The sequence below is a fragment of the Bos grunniens genome, chromosome 15 (assembly GCF_055505025.1).
Source record: "Bos grunniens cultivar Pamir isolate PY7600 chromosome 15, Bosgru_T2T1.0, whole genome shotgun sequence".
Classification (NCBI taxonomy): Eukaryota; Metazoa; Chordata; class Mammalia; order Artiodactyla; family Bovidae; genus Bos; species Bos grunniens.
In genome coordinates this window covers 59,283,864-59,297,213 of record NC_141179.1, presented here as the reverse complement: position 1 = coordinate 59,297,213, position 13,350 = coordinate 59,283,864, and the positions used below count along the sequence as shown (strand labels likewise).

The 13,350-nt window shown below is 35.5% G+C and overlaps 1 protein-coding gene across 3 annotated transcripts in view; it reads left to right on the top strand.

The window, feature by feature from the left end:
* The window catches only part of KIF18A (kinesin family member 18A), an 86,320-nt gene that overhangs the window by 29,583 nt on the left and 43,387 nt on the right, over positions 1-13,350 (top strand). For all 3 annotated transcript variants that reach the window (XM_086338565.1, XM_086338566.1, XM_086338567.1), the window contains 2 exons: positions 6,326-6,490; positions 9,652-9,773. In XM_086338565.1, the coding sequence (XP_086194691.1) occupies positions 6,326-6,490; positions 9,652-9,773 (287 nt within the window). The remainder of the gene's footprint in view (positions 1-6,325; positions 6,491-9,651; positions 9,774-13,350) is intronic.

The following is a 13,350-nucleotide window of genomic DNA, read 5'->3' as shown; positions in this document are numbered from 1 at the left end:
ACTAGTCAAAGGGTACAAAGTTTTAGTTATGTAAAACAAATGCACCCTAGAGATCTACTACTGTACAGCATAGGGCCTATAGTTAGTAATGTATTGAATACTGAAAATTTCTTTTTAATTTTGTTTTTCAAGTGTATATAAAATGTTCCTCACATCATTTTAAGGCAGAAGACTAGAATGTATATCTTTGTTTAAAATTTGTTGCTATGTACTTTAACTTTCTTGAACTACAAGATTGTTGCCAGTATTTTTGATAACCTTCATGACTTCCAAATAATAAAATATCTCGTAGGACTAATATTGGGTTGGCCAAAAAGTTTATTTGAAGTTTTTCTGAAAAACTCAAACAAACTTTTTGGCCAACCAGTATATTAGTTTGTTATTATGAAATCCCTACATATGTTAGTTAAGTGGAATTCTGAAAAACTGCTGTATTACCTATTCTAAAAGTTGTATGTTATATCTCAGTTATTTGCATTTGCTATAATTTACAGTTTGAACATCAGGAAATTCACAGTTCACATATTGCTGAAGCCTGGCTTGGAGAATTTTGAGCATTACTTTCCTAGTGTGTGAGATGAGTGCAATTGTGCGGTAGTTTGAGCATTCTTTGGCATTGCCTTTCTTTGGGATTGGAATGAAAATTGACTTTTTCCAGTCCTGTGGCCACTGCTGAGTTTTCCAAATTTGCTGGCATATTGAGTGCATCACTTTCACAGCATCATCTTTCAGGATTTGGAATAGCTCAACTGGAATTCTATCACCTCCATTAGCTTTGTTCGTGTGATGCTTTCTAAGGCCCACTTGACTTCACATTCCAGAATGTCTGGTTCTAGGTCAGTGATCACACCATCATGATTATCTGGGTCGTGAAGATCTTTTTTGTACAGTTCTTCTGTGTATTCTTGCCACCTCTTCTTAATATCTTCTGCTTCTGTTAGGTCCATACCATTTCTGTCCTTTATCGAGCCTATCTTTGCATGAAATGTTCCTTTGGTATCTCTGATTTTCTTGAAGAGATCTCTAGTCTTTCCCATTCTGTTGTTTTCCTCTGTTTCTTTGCATTGATTGCTGAAGAAGGCTTTCTTATCTCTTCTTGCTATTCTTTGGAACTCTGCATTCAGATGCTTATATCTTTCCTTTTCTCCTTTGCTTTTCACTTCTCTTCTTTTCACAGCTATTTGTAAAGCCTCCCCAGACAGCCATTTTGCTTTTTTGCATTTCTTTTCCAAGGTAATGGTCTTGATCCCTGTCTCCTGTACAATGTCACGAACCTCATTCCATAGTTCATCAGGCACTCTATCTATCAGATCTAAGCCCTTAAATCTATTTCTCACTTCCACTGTATAATCATAAGGGATTTGATTTAGGTCATACCTGAATGGTCTAGTGGTTTTCCCTACTTTCTTCAATTTAAGTCTGAATTTCTTGAAGGTGGTTTTAGAAAAGGCAGAGGAAACAGAGATCAAATTGCCAACATCCGCTGGATCATGGAAAAAGCAAGAGAGTTCCAGAGAAACATCTATTTCTGCTTTATACTATGCCAAAGCCTTTGACTGTGTGGATCACAATAAACTGGAAAATTCTGAAAGAGATGGGAATACCAGACCACCTGATCTGCCTCTTGAGAAATTTGTATGCAGGTCAGGAAGCAACAGTTAGAACTGGACATGGAACAACAGACTGGTTTCAAATAGGAAAAGGAGTACGTCAAGGCTGTATATTCTCACCCTGTTTATTTAACCTATATGCAGAGTACACCATGAGAAACGCTGGACTGGAAGAAACACAAACTGGAATCAAGATTGCCGGGAGAAATATCAATAACCTCAGATATGCAGATGACACCACCCTTATGGCAGAAAGTGAAGAGGAACTCAAAAGCCTCTTGATGAAAGTGAAAGTGGAGAGTGAAAAAGTTGGCTTAAAGCTCAACATTCAGAAAACGAAGATCATGGCATCTGGTCCCATCACTTCATGGGAAATAGATGGGGAAACAGTGTCAGACTTTATTTTTCTGGGCTCCAAAATCACTGCAGATGGTGACTGCAGCCATGAAATTAAAAGACGGCTTACTCCTTGGAAGGAAAGTTATGACCAACCTAGACAGCATATTCAAAAGCAGAGACATTACTTTGCCAACAAAGGTCCGTCTAGTCAAGGCTATGGTTTTTCCTGTATGGATGTGAGAGTTGGACTGTGAAGAATGCTGAGTGCCGAAGAATTGATGCTTTTCAACTGTGGTATTGGAGAAGATTCTTGAGAGTCCCTTGGACTGCAAGGAGATCCAACCAGTCCATTCTGAAGGAGATCAGGCCTGGGATTTCTTTGGAAGGAATGATGCTAAAGCTGAAACTCCAGTACTTTGGCCACCTCATGCGAAGAGTTGACTCATTGGAAAAGACTCTGATGCTGGGAGGGTTTGGGGGCAGAAGGAGAAGGGGACGACAGAGGATGAGATGGCTGGATGGCATCACTGATGCGATGGACATGAGTCTGGGTGAACTCCGGGAGTTGGTGATGGACTGGAGGCCTGGCGTGCTGCGATTCATGGGGTCGCAAAGAGTCGGACAGGACTGAGCGACTGATCTGATCTGATTTTATCTGATAATTTACAGTAATCATAATATTTTTCAATATTGTGTAGGTTTCCTTTAAATCAGTGCCAATTTTCTGTAAGTACAATTACCTGATTTATGTCTTATAAAAAGGCAAGAAATTCAGTCATGGAAAGCTGATTGAGAGCAGCTTGTTTTGAACACTTTTATATATATCCTAAGCATTGTGCTAGACACAATAGAGATAAACAAAAGTATGAGACATTATAGTATTTCAGTTATTTATAAACTAGTTGGAGCAATAAAATGATATAAAAATGACACAGCACTGTATGATTGTCATGTAAGGGATAGCGCAATAATAAAAATGGCTAATATTGAGCATTAATTGTTTGTCAGACACTTTTCAAAGTCTTTTGCATGGGATATTTCATTTAGGATTTATAACAAGCCTATGAGGTATATCCTCTATTATTACCACGGTTTGTGAGCAGCAAAGATACAGAGAATTCAAGTAAGCTGTCTAGAGATATATGCCTAATCAATGTGACCGAACCAATGTTAAAAACTCTGGCAGTCTGGCCTCAGTCTGTACTTCTGAGGATCCTACTATACTATAAGTACTAAGTGCTATAGCTATTCAAAGTAAAAAACAGTGACTTCTGGTTGTGGTAAAGAAAGGCTTCGTAGTAGAGAGATGAGATTTATACTGGACATTTTTATGAAAATACTGTGTGCATGCTAAGTTGTTTCAGTCGTATCTGACTGTGCAACCCTATGGACTGTAGCCTACCAGGCTCCTCTGTCCATTGGATTCTCCAGGCAAGAACACTAGAGTAGTTTCCATGCTCTTCTCCAGGGGATCTTCCCGACCCAGAGATTGAACCTGCATTTCTTACATCTCCTGCATTGGCAGGCAGGTTCTTTACCACTAAGTGCCACCTGGGAAACCCTGTATAAGAACTATTAGTGGGAAAAAAATAAAAAGGAATACAATATTCGAAACAGAACATCAGTTTGACCAGAGTACAATGTCGTCCATAGCTATGCTCAACACTTCCTGCCAACCCCCACGCCTTTGCCACAGCAGGTACCACTGAAGTGGCTGTAGCACTCTTCCTCTCTGAATCTGAAGTAGCCAGAGTTAACCACTGTGAATAGATTGGACATGGAACATGATACAAGATGTATTTTGCCATATTGGGAATTTATCAATTCTATTTCAAAGGGAGTGCCAAATTCTGGAAGCTTTGGTTGCCAGGAATTTTATAGTCTATTTTTATAGTCAAGAGGCAATCTTTGAAACAAATAAGTAATGTGTTAGTAAAGCTTAGACTCAGGTTGCCATTTTTTGAACATTAAAATATTAGTACATTTAATAAGTTTGGTCTATTTAATACCAAGCTAATTTACATAATAGTTATTTTCTCTTTCTTACCCTGTTGGATTGTGAATGTGTGTGATTGGAAACATTGAGACATAGAGTGAGGAAATAGATTTGGCTGATTTCTTTTTTCTGTTTGCATCCTTATTCTGCTTTTTTTCAATACGTTTGCCTTTTCTCATACCTCACTTTTGGTCATTTCAATTGCTTTTCCAATTTTTATAGCTATTCTCATGAGATTAGGTAAGCAATGGAGATAAAACCTCCTAAGTTTATTGGCTGTAAACTACTGAAAAATGTAGAAAGATACCTAGAGATTTAGTTTGTTCTCACAGAATTGTCAAAGTATAGTTTTACTAAACTGCTTGCTAGGGTAAGGGATTTTATATCTGTCTTGGACCCTCTCCAAAGAGGTTTACTCTCATAGTTGCTAAAAGAATCTCATTGATTCAGCTATGAATGGTTCTAGAATATGGACTCTGAGAATAGTATTAAAGTGAAGGTCCTGGGCAATTTTATGAATGTATAGAGTTAATATACAAGTTGTATTAATGAAATAATGAGTTCACTGTGTTAGCAGTCAGTTCTTTTGCACAAAGCAGTAGTATTATAATACCTGAATTTTAAAATTACATGTTTATTCTCGCTCAAGACCTTTTGTGGTATTTTGGAAGTTGTATTAATAAAACATATAAAGCTTTTTTGAAACTTTAATAGGAAACAATTTACTTTAATGTGAGGGTTTAATATACATATTTTAGAATTTATTTCCAAACATTTACTTGATACTTATTTCACAATAGTAATTCAGTAGGGATTACCCTGATGAAAAATGTCCCCATAAAGAACCATCATAGAGGATACATTTCATGAAAATAAGTACAAACTCAAAAACATATTTCTTGAGATTTTCAGTCAAAAATTTTGAGTGTTAAATATTGACTGCCGTCAGACCCATAGATCATTTCCTGCCCTGATTCTAAAAGTATCTGCAATATTTGTAGACATTAGAGAAATAGGAAGGTAGTTTGATTTAATTGCCTTCCTTCAGACAGGTACAATACATTTATGTTCATTTTTCAGATAAGGTGACTGAGAGCCACACAAATTTGACTTGCCTAAATGTTCATAGCTGCTGCATAGCAGGAAAAGTCAAGAAGCCGTGTATCCTACCTTCTGTTATAGCAGTGGCTCTAAACTTTACAGGTTTCAGGACCACATTCTACTTTTAAAATAAAATTTTAGAACCTTAAAGAGCTTTTGTTTATGTGGATTTCATCTACCAATATTCTGTATGAAATTTAAACTGAGATTTCCAAAAGTACGTTACGTATTAGTTAAGAACAATTAATTACCCATTGCATGACAACATAACACTTTAATGAAAATAGTTGTTTTCTAAACCAGAAAGAGGCAGTAAGAAGAGTGACATTGTTTCCTATTTTTGCAGATTTCTTCATTCCCTGGTTTTTCCTCAAAATGTCAACCTTTTATGAAAGATAACAAGAAAGTTAGGAGTGAGGCCTTTAACCCAGTTCAAATGTAGTTCCTCCTCCTTTTTCATTTTTTTTTCCCGCCATAGGGTATGTTTATCCCTACTTCCAAAACCGCTATAAGTGCTTGTTCTAACCTTTAGCGACGTATTGTCTCAGGTCCAGCCATCATATCTGATGATTATTGAGTTTAGTGGCTTTTGGCAATTAGCCCAAAGAAGTCCTACCATTCTGCCACACTGTGCCCATGATAGTTTGCAGGACCCTTGGAGTAAAAAACTAGAAAGCCAGTTCTGAACTCAATTTGTGTGTAGATAAAACACCAAAAATATTTGGGCTGTCCATTATGTGTCCTGAATCAACCATCAAGCGAGATCAGATGTTTATGACACTCAGATGTAAGCTCTGTTTTCTGTCATTGACAACAGCCAGTCTAAAGGCCTTATAGACAAAACCTTAGAACAATAGAATACTCTGTTTCTTCACATCTTTCAAACTGAAGGCAAGATAAGAGCAGTACATGCATCTGCTTTGTTTTCAATGAGGAAATCACAGGAGTCAGGCCCCATATGAACTTTCAAATGCAACATTTAAAAGCATATATTTTAGCAACAGCAAAAAAGAAGTTATAGTCTTCAATTTGGCCATTGTTTTTCTTAAAGTCATAAACTCTCAACATGTAATTTTATAAAATGACTCACAACTCAATTTCCTATTTTCCTGCAAGCAGCAGTATTGTGAGATTTCAAAGGGGAAATAGCTTTAAGTATAAAAGTATAGCCTAATTTAATAGGCTACAATAGCACACTTAAAAGGAAATATACCACTGTACTAATATCACATACATCAAATATCACAAAAGAGTGACAATTAAATGCATTATTTTTCAGGCCACTTGCAAAAGAGATCACAGACTTGCAATGTTGAAAACTCGCCGCTGCTATCTAGAGAAGAAAAGGGAAGAAGAATTGAAGCAATTTGATGAGAATACTAATTGGCTCCATCGTGTCCAAACGGAAATGGGACTCTTAGGTCAAAATGGTCATATACCAAAGGTACATACATATTTTATAGTCAGATTTATTTTCTTAGAACTGAACTTCTTAAACTCACTGTTGTATAAATATCTTTCATAAGGCAAATTTTGGTTCATCTCTCTCAGATTTAACTGACTCGTTTTACTGTTTTTAACTGAATATGCCTTCTACCTCCCTATTTACCTACTAAATTTCTTTTTCTTTACTTTCAGAAGAATAAAGTTACATTTAAATGTTTTTCTTAAGTGATTGCATCCTTTTATGAGGTCGTTCTTAAGTCAGACTGAAGTAATTCTATTTCAGACTTTCAGACTGTACTTGAATTTTCATCATGTAGGTGATTTAAATTTAATAAATTGACATTAGTTTTAAAATTAGTTTTAAATGTGGTCACCATTATTTGTATTATAGCCAAATAAAACCAGTTTGAAAGCTGTATGCATTTATGTTTATGTACTGAATTGACAATAGTCCATCTAGAATGTAAATTAAGTATAATTTGCATTATACTTATAATCTAGTATATTCATGTAATTGACAGTAAAATATAGCCCATCTCCAACTAGAAAAGTACTTAAGAGCTTGTTTAGTATTAAAAAGGCAAAAAAAATCCATTGATATTTACTAGTTTGCCTTTGTTTTCCCATAATTATCTTAAGCTCCCAATTTTTTAAATGGTACAGTATTCTTTTTAGTAGTACTATTATTGCTTTTTTTGCCTACTTATTAGCATTTATGAAGTTAATATTCTTCAGGTTATTTTCAGTAAATTTAAATTTTATTTACCATGGTCCAATCTAATTTTTCTAGCAGTCTGTCTTCTATAACTCTCTTAAGCAGAACTTTTCACACCTGAATATAAATCTAGAATTAGTGTTTCAATTCTTGTTTTTTAATGCATTTTATTATAAATAATTTGAAAAAATTAAAACTGTTTCTATTCCCATCAACCTATCCCACTCTCAGTCCTTTTTTTTGTAGATATTTTCGTGGCTGAAATAGGTATCTACTTTTAAGCCATTCTTTCTTATATAAGCAAACTGAGACATGACTTTGTGAAAAGATTTATTCACAGTCATACAACTCTAGACAGAGACCCAGTACTGTGACTTTCATATTGCTGCCCTTTTTTCTGTACCCTCCTGCATTATCTTCCTCTTAACCTCTCAGATTTACCCACTTCTACATCTCCCATTACCAGTACCCGAATTCAGCCTTCCAGCCCCCATTGTTGGATGCTATGTGTGGCCTTCCTACTTCATTCCTGGCCTACTGCAGTCATTCTCTACACTGCAACTAAAATGAGCTTTCTAAAAACTAACTCTGATTGAATCACTCTTAGGTGCTTTCTCCCATATGTAAACTCTCTATTATGATTTCCCAGGCCTAGCATGGCATCCAAAAACCTCTTGTTTTATATATTACCTCTCATTATATTCTTACTTCAGCTGTTACTAACTTAACTGTAGTTCTCATGATAGGCTATGTTCTTCCAATCAGATTCAATCATTAGTGTATCAAAGCATGAAAAAGCTTGGTTTTTCAAAGATGACAGACTAGCCAAGAATTATTATTGGATAAAATAGTTATAGAATCAAGGCTTGTCTCTTTAAGAGTGATACAGAAAGATAAAACAAGATTATCAGAAGAAGTAAATAAGGGATTTTTTTTTTTAAAGAGAAAAGATGGAATATTTGGCAAATATGTTTATACTGTTAGGGTTGTTGAATTTTCTAACTCGAAAAGATGAAAGAGATCATATAGTAAACCTCTTAACTTTCAGTCAAGTCAAGTCATTTCCATAAAGACCATATTTGGGACTTCAGGCAGCATTTGTGTCATAGTCGAGCCATCTTTAAAATCACATGACTCATGAGCTCATACCAAGACTGCTCTAACTGTATCATCCTGACCTGACTCCCTAAAGAGAGTTTGCTCTAAAATACTTGTTGTTTTCTGAAATGTAATCATGAATCATCTAGATAATAACCCCCAACTTTAATATATCTCAGACATATAGAATTATATTGTTTCCTTGTCAAAGCACCCACCACTGGTTTAGGAAGTATTACCTAGAAAAGAAAAAGAAAAAAGCCTTAAGCTTATAGAGAGTCAGTGGCCAACTGCAGGTTGGTAAAGGAGTATTGAACACCTAAAGTGGATTAGGAGAGTTATCTGTAGGAAGTTTCTTGGGCACAGCTACCGTAAGGCTTTTTTTCTCAGCCTCTTACAATGTCCAAAATATTGCACTCCCTTTTATTGACTAAAATTTTCCCAATTTAAATTTTGAAAATGCTTTTGGATTATTACCATTCATAATTTAGTATAACCACTTACCTGACGTTTTCCATACTTAAGGCTTAGTAGGTTTGAGGAAAGAGAAATAATTTTAGGTGGTAAATTAGAAAACATTTGGGCATGTACACAAGAGGCTTAGGAAACGGGAGACTGCAAAAACTTTTCTACACTTTTGCACTAGGATGAAGCTCATACCAAGATTGGGTGAAGGTGAGAATTTTTTTTTTTGCTGCAGCAGGCATCATCTTAGTTCCCTAACCCGTTTTGCCTGCTTTGCCAGTGTAGAGCTGTAACCACTGGACTGCTGGGGAATTCCCCAAGAAATTTTTATTGTATGCAACTCCAGACACTGGAGTTGTTGGACACAGTTGGACAGTTTGACACAGTTGACAACTCCAAACACTGAACTAGTTTGAGACAGTGCCTCTCATGGTGGTCTAGAATGGAGAATCTATAAGCAAATAAATAAATGAAATTGTTACTAATCAATGCTATGACAGAGACTGTTGGAGGTGAAGACTGTCCATCTTTAAATGTAATGCTTAGAGAAAGCCTCCCTGAAAAAGTGACATGTAAGCAAAAATGGACCAAATTAATGTATTTTCACAGTATTATATACAAGTTGGATAGACCAAGAAACTATTATTATAATAAAATTTGTCCAAGACATTCAGTTTCCAAGGAAACTTGAAACTTATCTCACTTGTAAGTTATAGACTACCTGTACCAGAATACTTGTTTTTCAGATTGTTTCTATACATACCATTTCATATTTTTAAGAATTAAAACTTAACACCAATATAAAATAAATTTCATTAATATTGATTTAACTTTAATATTCTTAAAAGAATCTGAGATATAGTTTGTATTGTTTTCCCCAGGAGCTCAGTAAAGAACTTCATTGCCACCATCTGCACCTCCAGAACAAAGATTTGAAAGCACAAATTAAACATATGATGGATCTAGCTTCTCTTCAAGAACAGCAACACAGACAGACAGAAGCGTAAGTACATGGGTTTACCTGTTCTAAAAATTTTAGGTTTCCATTGCCAAAAACTTCAGTTTTATCCAGTACAAAATACATTACTATTTAAATGTCTGCCAGCATCAGAAATCATGCTGAGTTAGAAAACACAGAGCGAGTGTAAAGGATGTGGTTCTTCTCCTCGGATTTTTTTATAGTGCTTTATAGTTTTAAAAACACTTTTTTAATTTATTGTTTGTATGCAATATATGTCATGTAATACAAAATTCTGAAGATCCCTCTACAGTGAAAAGGAGCCTGTCTTCTACCTGTCCTCCAGCCATCTTTCCCCCTCTTAGAAACTATTATTAATACCAGCTGAATTTTTAAGTAGATAGTTTTTAAGCATTCATAATCCCAGAATGAATTTTTGCTATCATTAACATGAAATCATTTAAAAATATATATATTTTAACATCATGTCCCAGTTTTTAAGTGATTCTATACTATCTCATTCATGCTCTAACTCAGTAGTAGCTGAGTAGTTTTAATTTTTGAAACATAATAGTTAAAAAGTATGCCTTGATCTTTATTTTTATTACATTGGACATGTCAGTCAACTTCCTTAGGCGTCACTTTCATGCTCTGTAAAAATAACAAATTTATTTCGCTAAAGGCTTTCTCCCAGTCTAAAATTCTACTGTAGTTCTTCTAGTGTTCTCAAATAACAATAATTAATTTTCCATACTTTTGATTTAAGGAAAATTATATTAGCATAATTACTTTTAAAAAGAAGAAGAAAAAGAAAAGGAAAAACTTTAGGGAAATATTATCCTATGGATAGAAGCTCACCCTGCTCTCCCCATACTTCCTATATTTATACATAGAGCAAACACTGAACATTCATTTACTTGCGCTCACACCCCCTGCAAGAGTTAAAAGTTATCAAAGAAACATTAATTTATTTCAACCATACTATATTTGGTTTATCATAAAAATAGTTTAATATATTTAATATAAATTTTTGCCTCAAAATGGGCAAAAATTCTCTTATTTATTTAGAAAACTGGTGAACTAAAACAGAGACAATACAATATAGTAGAAAGAGTATGAGTTTTGAAGTTGGACTTGAGTTCTAGTTTATGTAAGCAGTATAACCTTGCATAAATTATCCTGCCTCACTTTAGTTTTCTTATCTGTTCAATTGTAACACTTTCCTTATAACAAGTTTGTAAGGATTAAATAACAAAAAACAACAGATTTGATGAACTGTCTTAGCCTGAGTTTATAGAGTGAAGACCAAAAAAAAAATGATTTTGTGTATATTCAAAGTGCTGAAAGAAAAAATTTTCAGCTATGAAGACTACCTAGCAAAGTTATCAATAAAAATTGAAGAAGAATTAAGAGTTTTCCAGATGACCAAGAGTTAAAGGATTTCATCACCACTAAACTGGCCTTTTAAGAAATGTTAAAGAGACTCCTTTAAATTGAAAAGGGCCACTGATTAGTAACAAGAAAAATATGAAAGTATAAGTCTCACTGGTAAAAGTGAACATATAGTAAAAGTAGTGTTTTAATCACTTAGAATGCTAGTATGAAAGTTAAAATAAAAAAGTAGTGAAAATACCTGTAACTGTAAGTAATAATAATTACTTAAGGAAATACAAGGTAAAAAGATATAAAATATGGGGTGTTTTCACAGAACTAGAATGAATAATTCTAAAATTCGTGTGGAACCACAAAAGACTGAATAACCAGAGCATTCCTGAGAAGGACAAAGTTTGAGAGATCACACTTTCAGATTTAAAACTACATTACAAAGCAGTGATCAAAACAGTATGTACTGGTGTGAAACAGACACATAGATCAGTGGAACAAAACAGAGAGCCCAGAAATAAACCCGTGTATATATGGTCAGTTAATTTACAACCAAGTAGCCAAGAATATCCAATTGGTGGTTTAGTCACTAAGTCATGTCCTACTCTTGCAACCCTGTGGACTGTAGCCTGCCAGGCTCTTCTGTCCATGGGACAGAATTCTTCTCCAGGCAAGAATACTAGAGTGGGTTGCCATTTCCTTTTCCAGGGAATCTTCCCGACCTCAGGATCACACCCAGGTCTCCCATATTGCGGGCAGATTCTTCACTATTGAGCTATCAGAGAAGCCCCAAATGAATGCATAAATACAAACAAATAAACATACGCCATACATACATGCATAAATGGCATATGTCCTGGGTCTCTAAGACCACCTCCGTGTTTGATGATTTACTGGAATGACTCATAGAATCCATCATATGGCTGACCCCATGGTGGTGGTTTAGTGGCTCATTTGTGTCTGATTGTTTCCAACTCCATGGACTGTATAGCCCCCCAGGCTCCTCTGTTATGATTTATTAGGGTAAAAGCAGGCAAGACAGAATCAACAAAAGGTGAATGGGGCAAAGTACAAAGGAAGTCACTTAGTTACAGGCATTTGTGTCTTCATCCTATAGACCATACAGGATATGCTTAAGTCCTCCAGCAAAGGTTGTGATGACCCACGTGAAATGGTGCTTACTTTGGAATGTCATTAGGCCGACACTTCGTGCCCTGGGTTTTCACTGGGAGCTGGTTGCATAGGTACTGTCTGCCAAGCATGATGGCTCAAAATTCTAACCTTTCTAAAAGGAAAGCAGTTGTTCAGCATAAACCACATTGTTTGTACAAAGAGTTAAACACAGTGAGCCACTCTTAATAGTTCTGGGAATTATCTGAACTTCTCAAAATCTGTGTTTCAAGATACGACCCAAGGGCCAACCTTGTTGACAAGCCTTTCAAAGGATGTCGACTTCAGACCTACTGTGTTAACTCTTCTCTGCTTAGCATCTGATTAGTATAGGTGCTCAACAAGTAATTGTTTTTATTAACTTTCTGATTAAGAAGTTTTCCTTACAATTGTTACCTACTGGGCTTAAATGGAGTACTCCCCACAATCACCAAAAAGAAAAATATCACAAACTATTTATTTGTACAGCTATCTAAATATTTAAGATTCCTAGATAATAAAGCAGTAATTTCCCAGTGTGTTAAAATTAAAATGCCTATTCTTTTCCCAGTGTCCTATCCATACTTCAAATGGTTCTGTTCTTCCGGACATCATGAGTAATATGGAACACCAGGACTAAGTTATTTTAAGTTATTCATGTTGTTTGACGTCTTGTTGGTATAAGTTAGGAACCATTTATAACTTTTTAGTTGCTGGCATTTCTTCAGTGAATATTCTTCATGGAGGTCTAATACATAAAAAGAAATGTTTAGTACTCCTCTGATTGACAGCAATAGGATAGATTTTGAATCAGAGCTAAGCATCCAGCACCCCGTCCTTTTTTTCATATCCACCATGTGCTGTGCTGTGCTGTGCTTAGTCACTCAATCGTGTCCAACTCTTTACGATCCATGGACTATATAGCCCGCCAGGCTCCACTGTCGATGGGATTCTCCAGGCAAGAATATTGGAATGGGTTGCCATGCCGTCCTCCAGGAGATCTTCCAATCCCAGGGATCAAACCCAGCTCTCCTGCATTGTGGCAGATTTTTTACCATCTGAGCCACCAGAGAAGCCCAAGAGTACTGGA